We start from the raw sequence: 20,058 nt of genomic DNA on the forward strand, positions 1-20,058 counted from the left end.
ATTATGTTCCTTTGTGTTTTTTATGGAGTACAATTGTAGTTTGGTGCGCTGATAATGTTCCTTTATTTCAATCATAGTGTACTTGGGAGTTTAGTTATTTTTTGTTTTATACATGTATGCCTTTATTAATGCCAGTTCACACTTTCATCATTGTATATTATTTTAGGTAGTTTGTGTTATCCAGGTTTTTCATGTTTTTTTATGTAGTTTTTGTCTACTATATTTTTTTATATCTTTTCTAACTATACTTTGCAAACAGTTCTTTTTAAAAACTTCGTAAATCTTAAACATTTCTTTTGTTGTCTCCATTTGAAACATTTACACACATGATAAAAGGGTTCTATACATGTATGTAACTTGCCAAACCGACACATGTACGCAAAATATGTATGATTCCAACAAACTACTGCTAATAATAATATTTATTTACAAAAATACAAAGAATTTCTTTTAGACACGAAGTACTTAAGAGGTTGTCCATGGAAAAACCAGGTATTGGGCGGCAAAAGACAAATTGTATTTTCTTATTCTCGTATTTCATATCACAAATGCATTCTTTCAAAATAAATATTGCTTTCCGATTAAAGAGAAATGAATCAAATAGAAAGCATTGGAATTATAGTGGTTGAAAAAGGGAGATAACTTTTTTTTGGAGCAAAATATGGTTCCTTTGTTTGGAAACTATATTCTGAGGCATCCATTATCGATTAAAAAAACAACTTTATACTATTTGCTTTAGTATGATGTATACATTACATTGAAACAAAAATTTATTTGGGAAAACATGATTTTGCGCCATAAATATTATAGGATTTGCTTGATTTTTACATGGACTCACTCTTCCAAATAAATACGAGACATCTGCGGTACGAAGGATTAGTATATTAATTTCTAATCCAACACATCAAAGGTTTTCCATTTCTTCTTTTTTTCCAGAATGTAGAACAGCTCATCAGGTTTTGGATAACTCCCTTAAATAAAGAGAAGAGTTGTATGTATATATGTATATGCACTGGATGAATTAAACAAGCCTAATACATGTATCTACACAAAATTACAAACGTTTCATGAATGAATATTTTTGGAGAATCCGTCTACTCCGTATTTCAATAAACTAAGCCTCTTTTCAGAAACCTAAATATACTTTTATGATTTTGTCAAAATAGGAAAAAAAATAATACTTCAAAATAATCTGAGCTTTTTCATGGCAATTAAAGCATCTCGGTCACGCAAAAATGATTGAAGACCAAGGCCTTAATAGAAAGTGTAAAAAGACATGCTAGTCTTTTGTTCTTTACATCTTAAGGAGGTAGACGTAGGGTAAAGGACATAACTCATGAAGTCGGTTATATATTTGTATCATATTCAATTTCACTAAAGCCTCTGAAGCTTTCGTTTGATGCAGAATAAAATGAATCCAAGTTAATTAGATGCTTACATAAAATTGATGTAAAATGCTCAATACAAATGATTCCAATGATTTTTTTTAAAGAGTTGTATCCCTTACCCTAGGTCTACCCTTTAATTAAATAATTGCTCGACGGTTCCTTCAATTTTGATTATTGCTCTAGATCGATCACCTCTGTCTAACCTTTGAGAGATTTGTTTGAGAGATGACTCTTACCCTTCCGGTGCACCTGGTCCATGCTTCCAGTTTTTAGTATAGTCCGAGTTGCTCATTTGCTTTTGTTATTTGGTATGTATGATTTTAGTAACTTTGTGTTCATTGTAATGTATGTCTGTTTTCCATGTCTGGTCTTTGTCCCTGGATTACATTCTTTTGATTACCGCTATAATCTTGGTTTGTGCTTTTCCCACCAGAGATTCATATATTAAATCAACAATTGAAATCGTTTACAGAAATCAAAAACATATGTGAATAGTGGAAAGTAACTTTCTTGGGTGTACCGTTAAAGTGTAAGTTTGCGATTTTTTTTCAAAATTTAAGTATACATAGAGATTACCTTAGTTTTTAAGGAAAACTAGTTCATTTCCGCGAACAATGCCCAGTTATGACCAAAACAATATTTCATAGATGCATTTAATCGATCGTGAGGAGTCACGTGAATTCTTAATTTTATATGATTTAAATCTCTTACAAAAAATGAATGTTATTACGTTTTATTAAATTAATATACATGAATTTCTTAATTCATCTATTTGCGTATTTAAGCAGTTTTTGTATACTTTAATTTGTAAGAGTAATCAAGGGAACCAAGATTATAGCGGTTATCAAAAGAATGCAATCAAGGGACAAAGACCAGACCTGGAAAACAGACATGCACAACAAAGAACACAAAGTAACTAAAATCATACACACAAAGCAACAAAAACGAAAGAGCAACTCAGACTCCACTAAAAGCTGGGAGCATGGACCAGGTGCACCTGTAGGGTAAGCGTCCTCTTTCTCAAACACATTGTCTTGGTCTATCTGAACTTTAATCCTTATACGTAAGTCTTGATTAACCTCTAGATATCTGCACGAATTTTTGTTGCCTGAAAACTTGTCATATTACTTTTTTCTGATTAATGCATGTAATAAATGGTCCAGAAATCCTTAAGTGTTACACTTAACTTGTGTATACATTTATATGATTTACATTACACAGAAGGTCAGCTACATGTAGTTTTTGTATATTGTCACTTGCTATTACATAGATGGACCAGCACGCCAGTCACATCCTGTATATTTCGATTAACTACCCAACGGGTGGGTATGACTTAATTAAGTAATTAAATAATTAAATTGATGACCAAGCTAATGTACAAATAAGCTTGTACAATTTAAAAAAAAATTAAATGATACAAATAACAGAACTTATAGTCGGAAATCATAATTATTGAAAGGAAGAAAAAATATTTTTTATATCCTTTTAGTAGTGTTAACATATTCAATATATTAAATATATATTCATTATTATATAGGACCACGTAAAATGTATTTTAAACTAAAATTGCGCGATATTCTTTCTACTTGTCTTTCACAATGTGTGGTTTAAAAAGAACTCCAATATTGTATGCTATATCGTAAGATACAAGAAAATCTATGTTACAACATAGCAATCGGAGTAAAACATAATTCAGAGCTAAAATTAATGACGATTTATTTATTTAACAATATGTGGTTAATTGTTTGATTGATAATTAAGGTATCTTCAAGTGGCTTTACGCCTCAGAAGGTTAGTTAACTTACTAATGGTAGACTGCCTAGGGATGAGAAGCTCCAATATACAATATTATTAACTAGGTCACTGTGCATGTGACACCGGGTAAATTAATTCCGTGACGACTGTGTCGATTGAAAAACTAGACTCGTAGTCATACTTAGAAATGCACATTTGCTATTTGCATAAAATATTTTTGTAAATCTCAGTAGCAAAAATCGCGAACTTATACTTTAATGAAACCATTCAATAGTGAAAAGTGTAGTGCATTTGTAATCATTAATAAACTTACCAATTTCTTGAAAGAAGTCCTGTAAGGTTTCCTGTATCATAATTTGTGAATACTCTTCTTTTAAAGCAAGTTCAACCATATCAATGCTGATCTGACTTGGTCTGTTGTAGCCTTTAATATAATAATAGTTATATTAATCAAGTAAATGAGGGAATAGTGTTAAATGTTTGTTTACTTTGTCATCTTCTGTGGAATAGGTTAAACAGCAAAGCAAAAAATAAATAAATAAATTTTACATGAAACAAAAATAGCTTTTTCATATCTATGCCTTAACACTTTTCTAGATATCTAGGTTTGTATGTACCTGTATTCCGTGGGATAATTGTACTAAATTTTGGCTCAATTTCGTCGAAAGGTAATGACATTAAAATGTGTCGTGAGCTTATAGTTTACAGCTATGTAGCCAGTAACGAACCTTTGTAAAATGTTTTAAGTGCATTCGTCTCCTACAAAAGAAAAGTCAAAATTTAAAACTTTCTCTGTTTCAAAAAAGTCGTAAAGTATGACATTTTAATCAAAACCCATTTGTGACTTTATTATTAACGATAAATATTACACTTACGACTGTTTATGACAACTAGTGAAAACTTTTGATAAAGGCTTTAAATTCAAATGAAGGACAAATTGAAACATGTATTTTAAAATACTTGTTTTTCTTTTTGAATTATACCTTAATACCATGAAAGTCTTTTATGAAATATGTAAGCAAAAATAATACATAAAACTGACTTCATATTCTTCTTATCAACCTCATTCCACAGACGTTAAATTTACACTGAACCGGTCATTTTTGCCATCATAAAGAACAAAAGGACTACTTTAACAAATACAAATTACTGCTTAACCTATCTTACTGCCTTCGTATATTTTAAAATAATTACATAAATAACATCATGGATAAACTGTTCCGACTTTTCGCTCTGTAGATACGGACAGACAGGGAACCATCGCGCATGTTCTCTCCATGGATCATCCAACAGTAACTCATCACATAAACTTAATCCACAGTAAAAGCAAGTTGTCCCTCTTTTCCCACACCCTATAATTCAATTATTTGTAGAGTAAAAAAAAACTTTTTTGGATTCTGTCAAAAGAATACATTCGCGGGTAGTTACTTCCACGGCTTTAAAAATGTCGAATTTTAAAGTTGATCTAAGTAAAGATGTCACAACAAAAAAAAGCATTATGACGTCTTAAATTACAATCAATTTTATACTTACGACTTTTTGTGAAATTCACACTTGGAATAGGATTATGTTGCTTCAAGATTGAAGTCATCACCACAGAAGATTTATGGTCGTCATCATGAACTTGTGGATCGTTACGGTGTATCAATCTGCGCCATGAAAACTGATTTGTTCGACGTGTCATAGTTTACCTTTCCACTTTCGTTGACCTTTTATGAGTGTTTCTAGAAAAGCAGAGGACGCTTACCATACCGGTGGACCTGGTCCATGCTCCAGTTTTTAGTCAAGTCCGAATTGCTCATTTACTGTTGTTACTTTATATGTGACATTTTAGTTACTTTATGTTATTTGTTTGTTGTCTGTTTTCCATGTCTGGTCTTTGTCCCTGGATTACATTGCTTTGAGTTCAGCTAGTTCCCTTGAATACTATATAATACATCTAATTGACATTTTCCAGTCACTAGTACCTATTGTTGAAATTTAATGCCCATAATATTAAAAAGACGAGTTGTCTTGTAGAAAAATCACTCAGGCTCTAAAAGCTTACCATGATATTTTTTGTTCAATAGTTGTTTTTATAGATTATATATAAATTTGAAGGTCATTGGTCCGACGAAAATAGATACTAAATATAAACTAGACACAATACTCGAAAGTGTAATTGATATTTACCGGTGGAAAAGAACCCGGCTTCAGCAATCAATTCAGCTCTCTCAGGATCATGATGCAGAAAACTACCCACTCGAGTTACCATCTCAGTAAATTCCGGAAAGGAAGGTACAATTTGAGTCCGAGTTACATGTTGCAGAAAGTTTAGTCCTTTGAATCTTTGAAATCCGAAAATGTCTCTGGAAGGAATTTCGTGTCTAGGTGGTATCAAAGGGTATGCACATTTTGTGCATGGACATTCTTCTGGAGCAGCTATAATTGACATCAAATGCGGGTAATTCGTCCGATCTTTCTTGTATGAAATATTTTCGATCTTTAATGGACTTCTTTGTAATAAAGCATCCATTCTACATCTATATTTGTGTTGTTTTGCAGTCAGCCCAATGACATCTTCATTTCCCCAGATAATGTTGAGTTCCTTTGCTTTCAACATCGCAATTTTTTGGGGTTCATTAAATTCGGACTCCATGAGCAAGGAAGGAGAAGTAATCTGTTGATTATTCAAATTTTGCCAACTTTCTATCTCTACATCATCGGTCTTCAATCCAGTGTCGATTACAGGGTTCTTGCCTTTCATCATCGCAGTGTTTTTGGTTCCACTAAATTCGGATGAAGTAATATGTTGCTTGTTCAAACCTTGCAAGCTGCTTCCTATCTCCACATTATCGTTCTTCGATTCAATGTCCAGATCCTTGCCATTCATCATCGCAGTTTTTTGGGTTCCACTAAAATCGGACTCCATAAGGAAGGAAGGTGAAGTAACCTGTTGATTCTTCAAATCTTGCAAGCTTCCTATATCCACATTATCTTGTTTCGATTCAATGTTCAGATCATTGTCATTCATCTTGGCAGTTTTTTGGGTTCCACTTAATTCGGATTCCATGAGCATGGAAGGAGAAGTAACCTGTTGATTGTTCAAATCTTGCCAACTTTCTATCTCTACATCACCGGTCTTCAATCCAGTGTCGATTACAGAGTTCTTGCCCTTCATCATCGCAGTGTTTTTGGTTCCGCTAAATTCGGACTCTAAGAAAAAGGAAGATGAATTAATCTGTTGCTTGTTCAAACCTTGCAAGGTTCCTATCTCCACATTATCGTACTTCGATTCAATGTCCAGATCCTTGCCATTCATCATCGCAGTTTTTTGGGTTCCACTAAAATCGGACTCCATAAGGAAGGAAGGTGAAGTAACCTGTTGATTCTTCAAATCTTGCAAGCTTCCTATATCCACATTATCTTGTTTCGATTCAATGTTCAGATCATTGTCATTCATCTTGGCAGTTTTTTGGGTTCCACTTAATTCGGATTCCATGAGCATGGAAGGAGAAGTAACCTGTTGATTGTTCAAATCTTGCCAACTTTCTATCTCTACATCACCGGTCTTCAATCCAGTGTCGATTACAGAGTTCTTGCCTTTCATCATCGCAGTGTTTTTGGTTCCGCTAAATTCGGACTCTAAGAAAAAGGAAGATGAATTAATCTGCTGCTTGTTCAAACCTTGCAAGGTTCCTATCTCCACATTATCGTACTTCGATTCAATGTCCAGATCCTTGCCATTCATCATCGCAGTTTTTTGGGTTCCACTAAAATCGGACTCCATAAGGAAGGAAGGTGAAGTAACCTGTTGATTCTTCAAATCTTGTAAGCTTCCTATATCCACATTATCTTGTTTCGATTCAATGTCCAGATCATTGTCATTCATCTTGGCAGTTTTTTGGGTTCCACTTAATTCGGACTCCATGAGCAAGGAAGGTGAAGTTATCTGTTGGTTGTTCAAATCTTGCAAGCTTCCTTTCTCTTCATTATCGTTCCTCGATTTAATGTCCAGATCCTTGCAGTTGATCATGGCTGTTTGTTGGGTTCCAATAAATTCGGACTTCATGATCAAGGAAGGTGAAGCAATCTGTTTATTTTGCAATTCTTGCAAACTACCTACCTCGAAATCATCGACATTCGAGTCGATTACAAAATCTTTCCCTTTCATCATCGGAGTTTTTTGGGTTCCATTAAATTTGGACTCCATGGGTAAGGAAGATAAAGTAACTTGTTGATTGATCAAATCTTGCAAACTTCCCATATCGACATTATCGCTCTTCGATTCAATATCGAGATATTTGCCTTTCATCATGGCAGGTTTTTGGGTTCCACTAAATTTGGACTTCATGAGCAAGGTAAACTGTTGATTGTTCAAATCTTGCAGTCTTCCTATTTCGACATCATCGTTCTTCAATTCAAGGTTGAGATCATTGCCTGTTTTCACCAAAGCTATTCGGGTTCCACTTAAACCAGACTCCATTAGCATGCAAGGTGAAGTACCCTGTTGATTATTCAAATCTTGCAAGCTTTCTACCTTTGGGACCATCTGCATGGTTTCAATTTGCTCAGCCATTGTGTGAATATCACTGTTATAATTGCGTTTCTTGTATTATTGTGAACAATGCCTCTTACAAGGTGATATTTTCTGCTTTCTTCCCCGAAAAAGAAAATATTACACTTTAGTGTAAGTGACAAAGCACAAAATGCTACAACACGCAAATAATATATGAACATATGAAACATATGAATATAAGTATATACATGTAAAATAAAATACATATATTATATATAAAGACAATTATTCGTCTAACTAATTGTCAACAAAAACCATCATCCTTGTTCAGCGTCAGAATCAATTTCATGACTAGTCTTAAACGTTTTTTAAGCTTGATATAGGTTATCAGAATTTTTACAATCATTTGCTGATTTTGAAAATATTTAGACGTTAAAATCTGCATGATAGATACATATTTCATTTTAACATTAAAAAAAATTTCATTTCATTAAAAAAACACCCAACATCTCTAATTTGTCCAATGAAGTGTTAGGTTCGTTACTAATGCATGTTGACTAAGGTTGAACTTGACATTATGAACTAGTTGGTATAATGGAAACTTCGGTACGGATGAGAGAGGTGGTTTTACTGCACTATTTACATCATTCGCATTTCATATTCTTTCACAGTGCGTCGCTATGACGTATGCTGGGTTTCGAATTAATTCTGTTTAACTTTTCAACGTGTACCTTTTACACAGCTGATAAAACATCCCTGCATTTTTTTCATAACTAAAGTACGAACACCACAAATAGAATACATAAATAGATAAAATAAAGGTGTGACTCTTCTTTGCATCTTCTTTACTCTCAGAAACGTGGCCACTTATCCCAAAAATTCCACTGGAATGGCTACATTACTCCCTTTTCTCTATCAATATGGAGAGAAATAATTCATCATGGTAGAAAAGATGTTGGTCCAAAAGTGAAAGTCACGAAGCCTAACTGTAAACATATTACAAAAAAACGACAATATATGCATAGTTTTCTCCTATGTGTTTATCTCATGTTATATCAAGTCCACTATGCCGATGTCCCGTTTTCTATTTTCAATGCTTGTTCGGTACTGGAATATTCAGTTACAGTTCACTTTGATAAAGTAGATGCTTTGAAGAATAAAGCCATCTTAAATATGACATTTCTACATTTTCTCAATTTCACTTAGAATGTCAATAATCTCAGTTTGGTTGCAAAAGCCATATTCGAGCATTACACATTTAGGATTTATTAATGTTACATTATACGTAGTTTTGCATGTTTTGAGAACTTTTGTCATGTTAAAGTAAACATGACTTTTAAACTTCCGTTACGGCTGTGTATTGTATTCTGTTCAGGAGCACTAGTAATCTTTAACGTGTTTGAGGTAATGTTATATATATCGCGTAAATAGTTTCAGTGTATTGAAGTGTTTCATTTGTGTTTTAATAAAAAAAAGTAAAAGTATTAGCTAGTTTGGGTTTAGTGAACCGACCATGTTAAATGCTCATATTTACAAAATGAATGTAAAAACAAACTGCATTGCAATTTCGAAACGATAAAGCTATATAAACACTAACATAAAACATTATTTTCTGTAAAAGAATTAATTTTCGCGAGCTAAACACCATATAAATCGTAATAATTGGTATCCGAGTTAATAAGTTAGTTGACAGTATTTAAAGCTCCTGTCATACGTTCAACTATCAACGAAGCGCGTTTTAGCGTCGAACAAGTTCGCCATAATCCGGGTACTTAAGTATCCGCACTGTGATACAACTGATCGAACGCTCCGTGCTGATGTTTATTAACAAATTAGTCACTGGGGCCAAAACAGAAGTAAAATTGATCCATTTATCGACATTTGTTTACTTTCACAAATAATTCAATCATTCAGCTACAAAATTATGTGTCGTAAAATTGTCGTTTAAATGTGTACGTTATAATCTTACTTTTATCAGAAAATATATAGACTATGCATCGGGCAACTAAAGCACACACACACACACACACACACACACACACACACACACACACGCAGCTGAACTGCATTTTATTATCTTAATGAACCGTAAAGTTCAGATCCTGATAATGAATAAATATTGTAAGCTTAAATTTGGGAATATATAATGTTAAATGTTGACATTTAACTTCTGAATGATCTTGTTCTATAGAGAACATGATGCACAAAAAAAAGCACATCACTGCTAATGTGGGAAACCAGAGTTTACCAACATATGAGAAAACAAATAGCTTGCTAAAACATACAGTAAGAACAAAAGAAAGTTTTGTGATCCTATACGTTGTCTTGCAGGTATTTCGTTTATCTATCGGACACCGGAAGTGTGCCCTCCTGCATTTATATACCTGCTCATCAGAAAATAAAGGGGCGTTCAGACATTCTCAATTAAATAATAGAGAACGTTATGCCTTGTTCTATTGTCAAGGTGCTGAATACGCAAGGGTTTAAACATTCATCAAAGAAACGCTTTATTACAGCCGTTATTGAGATGAACGAAATTTCCTACGTTGCGAAACGTTATTAAAACGTTCCATAAATGCTTAACCTTATAGTAACTGTAGTTAGATTTTAAATTATAATGGTATATCCATAAATAAGGTTCACACTTGATTATACAATATTCACCCTTTATCACTCGTGAAAAGCGTGAACATATTAAGTTCCGCAACATTGAAGAATGCATGCATGTTTAACAATATTACTTTTCTGAACAACTGTCTAAGGTCATTCAATTATTATTATTATGAGTGGCGGATAATGTCACAATAGGGATATATCTATCGGCTTACTTTCAACAAGTATCGGCTTACTTTTCAAAAGTATCGGCTTACTTTCAACAAGTATCGGCTTACTTTTGAAAAGTAAGCCGATACTTTTTAAGTTTTGCATATGTCTGCCAATCAAATTCCCGTTTATATAGGGTTTAAACCATTCTAAAACGTAATGGATAAGAACTTACTAAAATGTGATAATTTGTAATTCTGATTCGAGTCTGGTGCATACTTCGTTGACGACAGTAAATTTTGATTTCATTCCATTCTTATCGAAAGATGCTACTTGATTATGATTTTACGAAAACAAACTTGTTAATCAAAATAATTATACATACTAAGTATTATACAAGCAGATTTGATATAAGCCAGTGGATCACTTTTCACGACAAACGTGTGGAATTTGTGTATTACAATAGTCCATGGGCTGGGAGGGTTCACCGTGCACCCATCCCCGCTTATCAACTTCACCTTAAGTACTTTTATACCCCCCATAACCGAATCAATTTATCGCCAAAGAATATTTTCGGATTCTTTTTTCATAATAAGCCTATATTTGTACCCCACTGGGTCAAAAAATCCAATTTTTTTGTGACTCAAGTGTTTGAGCGTCTTAGCCTTCCTGGCCTAGCATGTATGAACAAACTATACAAATTCAGAAATAATCGTATAGCCCAATGTCTCAGCTTTACAATGGTACCAATAAAATTGCAGTAACACTCAAGGTTTTGTGGTAAAAAGGAAAAAAAATGTACTCCCACCCTGTCAAAAAAAAAACACTTAAATTGACATATTTTTCAATGTCAAAACCCCTAGGGTATTAAGGTTTCAATAAAAATGGTTTTTTTTTGCTAGTTTCTGCTTAGTTTTATCACAATTTATACTACTGGGGTTCTTTTGATGAATTTTGGCGTATTTCGTGGTCAGAATTTATAAAAAAATGCGGAAAATGGGATTTTTGATTTTTCGGTCAAAAGTCATATAAATTCAACTCTACAAGTTATTACTCAACTAAAACGTCTCAAATTTGGTATCATTTGATAATTATTTTAAATTTATAAATAAATGAACCATGAAAAAATAATGTTTAAGAACGGATTTTCAAAAATTGTTAAAAACATCACGCTTACCCCTAGAAAACTGGTCTCAGTATCAAACAGAATTCTAATTCACAGCATACTGATATTGTAGAACTCATATTTTAGGCATTCATGATTGAGGTAATGATGTTCCTAACATATCTGATCAATTTAGGCGCTTAGACTATCATTTTGGAGATCGGAAAAATGGGAATTTTCAGAACTTTCGAATTTTTTACTATATCACCCGATATTGTCTTTTTTTCAGAATACCGTAGTTTAAGCAAGCTTTTGTGTGATACGGTTAATTAATATAGTTTCTTAACTTCAAACAAAAGAAGCCCAAATAATAAATATTTGAACTTTTTCAAGTCAAGCTAGGTGGAAATTACTACCATTATCCTTGATAAAAAATGCCTCAATATGAACTAAAATGTTGATTTTTGGCACATAAACGGTACACAATAGATATGTTGGGTACTATTGTTTTAATCATCGATGTATTCCACAAAATATCTTCTTATTTCAGGTGCGTATTTTTTCAGTTTCAGTGTGACAATAATGAGTTTTTCATAGAAGGGGAATGTTCAGAATTTCATATTTTCTTCAATTGCATCTATAATTGGCAAGTTATAATAAAAGTCAAATTGGGACACACACATATTCACATGTGACGTAGCTAGAATCCTTTTAAGGTAGGGGTTATAGTGATTGCTTAGTGTTGTTCTTATTTGTGTTGGTTTCTTCTTGACTTTATTTTTCGTTTGACTTTGAGTCCTTTGTTGTGATCGGGATATACCTACTTTCAATCGAATAAAGGAATGATAAACAGAAAAACGATTTCTTGATCGTCCCTCATTTTTTGACGCTTTTTGTTTTCTATATGTACATTTGCAATGGTGAGGGAGAGCTAAGTTTCTACTTGCACGTCACGGTCCCGTCATTACTTTGTAACATCTTTCCTATGTCTTAATCTTTTGAGTTTGGATCAGGTAGATAATGTAATGCATAAAAAGTGTAGTTCATTTAGCTGAACTAACAGAAAGGAAAGATTTTGTTATACCTCGGGATTTCGTTTATTTCATTAAATGGTTTTAAGTTTATTCTCTTTTACATATTCAGAATTCCTGATTTTCAAGTAACATTTGCATTTAACTTACCTTACTGGAAAGACGAATTACAAGAAATCCCAAGTTTATTTCAACAGTTTAATTTAAAACTGATCTTTTGTTTTTGAAGTTGACAAATTTATTCATCTACAGTCTTAGATATAAAACAATATACAAAGAAGAGACTTTCCAGAAACTTGTAAGGTCAAGCTCACACCCATATGTTGTATTCAAAGCTTTATAAAAGGCGAGACTACAATTCGCCACGATCAGAAACAGAACGAAAACTAGCATAAATTGTGTTGGACACCAACACAGATCCCTATTGTCACAGGAGACCCCAAAATCAGCTTATTACGGCTCCAGGAATTTGTTTTTGCTGATCGGAAGTCTCTACATTCTTTCTCTCAATTTTTGTATGATTTTTCACGTCTTTAAACGGTGACCAGGTTTGACATTTCAAAATGTTTTGGAACATTTATATGTGGTCCCTATTTCTGTGCCAAGTTTGGTTTAAATTCATTCCGCCGTTTCAGAGGAGTTCCGCGGACAAAAGTGACAGACTATGCCAAGTAAAGTTGGAACAAAAACAACTTGTTACCCCGCTATGTTTAGGGAGCATAATTAAACGTGTAGACTTATTGGTGCATTCAAAAACTTTCAAAAACAGATACCGAAATTTAGACATTTGAAAAATCATCCTTGAAAACTTCTGAGACTCGTAAGTTAAAGTAATGATGCATTACAGTGAAATTATCAATAGAAAACAGTAAGAATTAACCTTTTACTGAATGCAGCTTTATAATATTCAAAGAGAGCGATAATGAAACGCATTGGAACTTACTCCAATACAAAATCAAAAATGCATTTTGGTCTTTTGTAGTCAATAGTTAAAGTAAAAAGTTACAAGAAATTCTTACAATAATATAAAATGAAATGCAGCTAGATACACCCGTAGAGGTAGAACCCCGCATGACAGACGGGGCAAATATGGACACAAAATTCAAGCTGAATACATGCAGCTTTTGAATTTTTAATTAGTGTAAAGATATCACTGAATATTGTCCAACACTGGAACTATCCTGTAGGAAATCGATCTCCAAATAATATTCATGAGATGGAGGTGCGATCGACCAACCCGACTTAAATGATATAAACTGTGAAGCTACCTACATGTATAAACATATTCTAATAGTGCATGGTCTGAGATAACCTCCGTCCACCCCACTAATTAACCAAAACATGATTTTCAGGAACCCTTATACCTTTCATGGACAAATCATTTTATCGCCAATAAAATAATCTGAAGTATTTTTGTATTTTGTTGACACTTTTTGTACCTCTTAGAGGCAAAAATCCAATTTGTTTGTTTTTTGATTCTTATAACTTCTATTTTCTTCAAATCGACGTACATTTTGTCAGACAGCCAAATATATTAGCTTTCCAGTGGTACCAAAAATTTGCAGTTAAAAAAATACGTACAACCTACCCCATCGAAAAATCGTTTAAATTGATACATTTTTTTTCAGTGTTTAAACCCCTTAAGTAATTATACTTCAGTAAAAATGTCTTATTTAGTATTTTCTATTTAGTACTATCATAATTAATACTTCTGGGGTTCTTTTGATGACTTGTGTCGATTTTCAAAGTCAGAATTGATCAAAAATTGCAAAAAATGGGATTTTCGATTTTTCTGGACTATATATAAGCAACCTTCTAGGTATTTCTTACACCAAAGTCCCTTTCAGTTGTAAAGTGTTTTTTTTTTTTTATATCAAAATAGATACTGAAAGCAACCCATATACTTCTAAAATATTTTTCTTAAGATGGAAAGGAATGTTTACCGTACAGAAAGGAAAGCGCTCTGAAAAAAACGAGCTTTTAACAAAATTGCAGTGCGTTCCCAACTAGTTCGTTGACCAATTCAAGCATCTTAATGAACTTGCAGGAATATTTATCGAATTATACTGCTTTTTAAGACTGTTTCAATATACAAATAAAAGAACACGCCAATAAATCAAATACTCATGTACTGAATCAATTTATATCCATTATTTAAATTTTACGCCTAAGATAATCGTCAGATTGTAAAAATATGGGATAATAGGAAAGCACATGGGTCGAATTGAAACGTATCTAAACACAATATTACTGTTTTAAATGATTAATATTGAACTCTGATATATTTTTGAATACACCATTCTGATTACAAATGACATTACAAATAAAACATACACACAAATTGATGATGCATGGTAGCAGTGCACCGGTTTGCATGATATTCAGGTTCGATGTCGCGATGAAACAGGAAGCAGTTAATTAAGCGGGGATATGGGGCCCATATGCACTCAGAACCTCTGGGTTATTTGACGCAAAAACCTGCTTTCTAGTTACCGGTATATGTTTGCTGACACTTAAATCTACGTGAATACAAAGTTCTTTTTGATGGAATATTTGAAAATATGGAAATTTATAACAAAATGTCCAGGGTTAATATATTTCCTTATGGTTTAAAAGAGTTTTTGTCTCACCACAAAAGAAGTGACTGAGAATAAGCTGTTAGTCAATATCTATTCTATAGCTTTCACAACCTTGTTATGAACTTCGTTGGTGTCTAGTTTGTGAAAATATGGCAGGTGATATCGATTCTAGATGGTGAGCATAACGATATCTCGTTACAGGACAGTCAGAACTGGTTGAAAGTTGAGTTTTATCATTGCATCAAAACGGGACTACAATCAGTTCTAAAACATTTTAAACAAAACGCCAAGTTAACCACATATAAAATTTAAATCAAGGAAGCCGGGATTCGAACGGCGACTAAGAAACATCAATGAGGGACAATAAATAAAATATCCGCTTCCAAAAGTTTTACAGAATTATTTTTTTTTCTTTTCTGATTTCTAAATAAATGTTGATCCGGTTTTCCCATTTCCAAAAAGAAAAAAAAAACAAAACGTGTCACCACACTCCTTCTCATGTGACTTTATCGCATCACAATTTAAGTGGGGATGTAAGCCTTACGTTATTTTATGCATAAACGTTAACCTTGAGTCTGATGCAAAATGCTTTTTCCCCGTACATTCTGACAGGATTCCAAGTGTGTTGTCATGCTAAACACTGATAAAACATTTATAAACTTTTGTATTACAAATGTATTGATGAAAAAAAAAACAACAACAAAAAAAAAAAAAAAAAAAACAAAACAAAAAAAAAAAAAAAAAAAACACCTAAATTAAGAATTTTTTTAAAAATTTTAATTCAATTTACTTATTTTATTAACAATAATACTGACTGATTCCATGCTTTAAACCATGTCTAAGAGTAATTTATAATATAAAAGATATAGGGTACACACTTTTTATTGCATATATAAAGGACATTAACTTTTTGGAATTTTAAAAGATAGGAAAAGGTTTTTTAATGAGAATATGCATTGCACCCATCCCCACAGCCGATAAATTTTTGTTTTTTTGTTTTTTATTATCTTGTGATTTCCCCCCAAACAAACGAAGTACTTATTTATTTGTTATTTATATAAATCGATTGAGTATCAATATTCGAACGAATATTATTACGGTAATAAAAGATCATTATACTTCTTATCGGAAGTAAGGAATCACGGTATTCATCCTGGATAGAGAACCACCATTTTGAATGGGAAAGCGTACACATGTAGAATTATTTGCAGTCGATGAAATGCACACGGCGAGTGAAGGAGGGGTTCCCATAACATTAGCTTTCTCTCGAAGTGGGCAGGGTGCTGTAAATCTTACAAGAATCGTCCAACCTGATAATTTGTATAGGCAATACATCTATTTATTTTCAATCGATTGATACAAAGTTTGAAAAAAATCCTCTTACATAATGAACCGGTATATCTAAAAGGGGTCTATCCCCCTAACGGTCTTGAATGTTCCACCTGTCAATTGATATGCATTGTATCTACATGCGTAACAATATCTTCGTATTGCATATGTTACATGAATTGCATCCAAATAAAACTTAACGGAAATATTGATGAAGGGTTGGCTAGGAATATTTCTATAGATCAAAGGCACGTTACCAAGAAATATGTCGTTGAGTTATTATATGATTATGTAAATCTTACTAATTCTAGTTTGTTTTCCATTTTCATCACCCACATGCACCACTAATTAAATCTTATCCATTAAATATGGTCACTATATGGTTTTATCAGCCTTTAGTCAATTAACACCCAATAATTAATAGATACACGTAGACAGTAATATATATTGTAACAAGAGGCAAACATTATACACATTTTTATCCGAATATACTTGCACATGTAGATATATCATGACTGATTCACTGAAATAATTTAATTAAAGAATTTACATAACAAAATGTTTTCTCGAAGTTTTCTAAAAATAAATTGAGTTTCTTCGAGGCTTAGCAACTAAGAACGTCTGCAGACTCAAAACTATACTAATATCGAAACTGGTAGAAAACGAGGTATAGAAAAAAAGAAAAAAAAACAACAGCAAAATAATCATTATGTAAGAATAAATGAATAGGCGATGAATCGAAAGTTCTTCGGTTCTCTCTCGGGAAAACCATCTCTAAAATCATTGCAATACATTCAAATTTAGATGAATTTCAGATGTCAACCAAAAAGCCATTTGTTCTTCATAACCTTTTTAATTTGATAATATTGAGAACTTTCCTCTTTTATCATAGTATGTATCTACTTAATTTGTCGGTTTGATACAGTAAAATAAGGTCAAAGGGATGTTTGCTGGTTGCGGAACCTACCACTGAATTTAGACTTATGCAGAATCACTTTCCTATTGACTTATAACGACCTTTTTTATTGGTCAGTTTGATTATGACACGAATGAAAAAAGTATCGGCTTACTTTTCAAAAGTAAGCCGGTACTTTTGAAAAGTAAGCCGATGGAAAAAGGTAAGCCGTAGGAAGTATCCCTATTATGACACGAACCGTCACTGATATATTATAGCATCTACATATCAATAAAGACCTAGACAACTGAAAAACGAATGATGATATAATCTGACAATGAGTCACAAATTTATCAACATTATCATATACATTAGTGCATGAGCAACGAGAGCGTTGTATTTAGACGATATTAAAACACATTGTATATAATTTATTTAATAAACATATCATATTAAAATACAAAAAATCAAGTGACTAATAATGAATTACCAATGAATGAATGACATACCATAAATATTATTAATTTCCCTTTTTTCCTACGAACCTACAATCGAAAACACATAGTCCACATAATCAAATGACGTCGTGGTTGCTTACCGACTATCACCTTGGCTAGTTTAAGAAATTTCATTGGCTATCGTCAAAACATTTTCAACGGTATCTGATAAGCATGTGTTTTACTAGATATAAATAGATACGTCCGTTGACTTAATCGCTCAAGTATTTAGGACATTTGAATTTCTAAAAAATCATCAGGGTTTTTAATTTTACTTTCGGTTCACGTACATGTTAAAAAATGTGTACATGTAAAATACCTTATATTTTTACTATAAAGCATTACATGTATTTGTTTATATAGGAATATGATTTATCAATTATTTTCACACACTGTAAAACTTGCAAATCAAATGCTCGTACATTTTTGCAAAAATAAGAATATTTATTAATAAGGAAAAGTAATAACATCAAGGTCAGTTTTGCTCTGATTTTATTGTCCACTTAAGTACCCGTCCATGTAAAATTCAGGCATTGCCAAAGGTTAAGTGATGCTTGTTCAGTCTGAATGTGCTATAATTTCACAAAACGATAATCATTTCTGCATTCAGATCTGCACTTTTTAGAAAAAAACATTCATTTATCCCCCACTTAAATCAACCAAAATGAAACCAAATAAAGGACGACAACTCTTGCATAGTGTCTCCATAGATGGTCTCCTTCCTTTCATACAAAAACCTCTTGGACTTCATCACATTAGAACCAAACTTTATTCTATACTTCTCACTCTACTACACCCCCTTTACAAAACAAACCTTGACACTCCTGTTTCTGACCCCACCTCATCATTATACAGACTTGTTGCCATCATTTTGGATATTGGTTTCCACAGACTCTTTAAACCAGTTTGTGTGAAAAGTCAAAATGAAGAAAAACGATCATTTCTTCAACTACCTTTGTCAACAAAGGTATAGATGCAATTAATTTGGCTAACATACTCCATCACAAAAACGTTACCAACAAAATTCCCCCATATTTCAAAGACAAATCCATACCAATTATTTCATATTCCTATACTTTACCCATCGCATCCAAAATTTTGAATTATAAAAGGCTATTGCAGAACCTCCAGATTGAGGACTTCAAGGCTAAACCACCTGACTGTTCTTGCAAAACCTCTCCATTCAAATATGGTCCTTCTGGTCACGTTGTTACGGGAGATTTAACCATTATCAAAAACGAATCTCTGCGTAATATCCTTTCTAAAGGTCCCAAGTACCGTGAACCACGCTCCATAAATTGGAATTATAATTTTAAAGTTCTTATGGATGCCGTCGAGGACTACGCAAGAAAATGGATAAAACGAGAACAAGAAGACATTGATTCTCTGTCAGAGTGGTTAAAGGCCATGAGGTCTTTAATTTTGAAACGAATGAAAGTTTTAAGTAGGTCAATCAGTGCCAAGGCTACATCAGTTTTCAAAGACCCCGATGTAGCAAAAACATTGTCTACTATACATGACAAATATGTTGTCGTACAAGCAGACAAAGCCCAAAACAACATTGTTTTTGTCTGCAAAACGTTTTATATCCAATGTTTATTATCAGAGGCAGACGTAGAAAATAATAGCAGTGATAAGACCTACACTGCTACCACTCTCTCCAAAGAAGAGATTGTAAAGAAAACCATAAATCTGTGCTATCCGCGTTTGGTCTCTCTACCAAGGATGATTGTGATTTACCGTCTATGTACTGGATTCCTAAACTTCACAAGAATCCATACAAACAACGTTTCATACCTGGATCTGCCAAATGTACCACCAAACCACTTTCAAAACTTTTAACTTCTATACTCACAACTGTCAAAGAGGGTCTACAGACCTACCACAACACTTGTTACGCCCGTAGTGGTATTAATTCAATGTGGATCCTGAAAAATTCGAAAGATCTTTTGGAGACAATCAGTTCAAGACTATTATCTGAATATAATAGCATTAAAACCTATGATTGTTCAACACTGTATACTTCTATTCCCCGTCCTCAGTTAAAATCCCGACTTAAAAACATTATACATCGTTGTTTTTTCCAAAAAGATGGTACACCTAGATACAAATATATAGTTCTTGGTATAGATTCCTCATACTTTGTAAGAAATAATTCCAAATCATCTTCCAAATATACAGAGGAAGATGTTTACAAAATGCTGGAATTTTTAATTGA

The 20,058-nt window shown here is 32.9% G+C and overlaps 1 protein-coding gene across 3 annotated transcripts; it reads right to left on the minus strand.

Annotated features, from left to right (window-relative positions):
* Positions 1 to 407: 407 nt before the first annotated feature.
* LOC148613694 (uncharacterized) lies at positions 408 to 18,145 on the minus strand. 3 transcript variants are annotated; one of them, XM_088587213.1, is made up of 6 exons: positions 17,853 to 18,145; positions 5,316 to 7,714; positions 4,338 to 4,495; positions 3,872 to 3,902; positions 3,457 to 3,567; positions 408 to 971 (listed from the first exon to the last, which is right to left on the minus strand). In XM_088587213.1, the coding sequence occupies exons 2-6, from the start codon at positions 7,699 to 7,701 to the stop codon at positions 892 to 894; spliced, it is 2,766 nt and encodes a 921-aa protein (XP_088443339.1). In that variant the 5' UTR covers positions 7,702 to 7,714; positions 17,853 to 18,145; the 3' UTR covers positions 408 to 891. The 3 variants fall into 3 exon arrangements, 2 of the variants coding, with proteins under 2 accessions (XP_088443339.1, XP_088443338.1); XM_088587212.1 differs by having other exon boundaries at positions 5,316 to 7,780; positions 17,853 to 18,143; XR_015923424.1 differs by lacking the exon at positions 17,853 to 18,145 and having other exon boundaries at positions 953 to 971; positions 3,761 to 3,902; positions 5,316 to 15,816.
* Positions 18,146 to 20,058: the final 1,913 nt, after the last annotated feature.

This window comes from Perna viridis, chromosome 6 (genome assembly GCF_037379345.1).
Source record: "Perna viridis isolate PV_CMFRI_1.1 ecotype Kerala chromosome 6, ASM3737934v1, whole genome shotgun sequence".
In the NCBI taxonomy this organism is placed as follows: Eukaryota; Metazoa; Mollusca; class Bivalvia; order Mytilida; family Mytilidae; genus Perna; species Perna viridis.

Coding starts and splice junctions, on each gene's coding strand:
- LOC148613694 (XM_088587213.1), bottom strand. CDS start 7,701: ATGGCTGAGCAAATTGAAACCATGCAGATGGTCCCAAAGGTAGAAAGC. Junction 4,496..5,315: donor AGCCGGGTTCTTTTCCACCG/GTAAATATCAAT, acceptor ATTGAATTATAG/GGTGTGGGAAAAGAGGGACA. Junction 3,903..4,337: donor TTATCCATGATGTTATTTAT/GTAATTATTTTA, acceptor TTTCTTTTGTAG/GAGACGAATGCACTTAAAAC.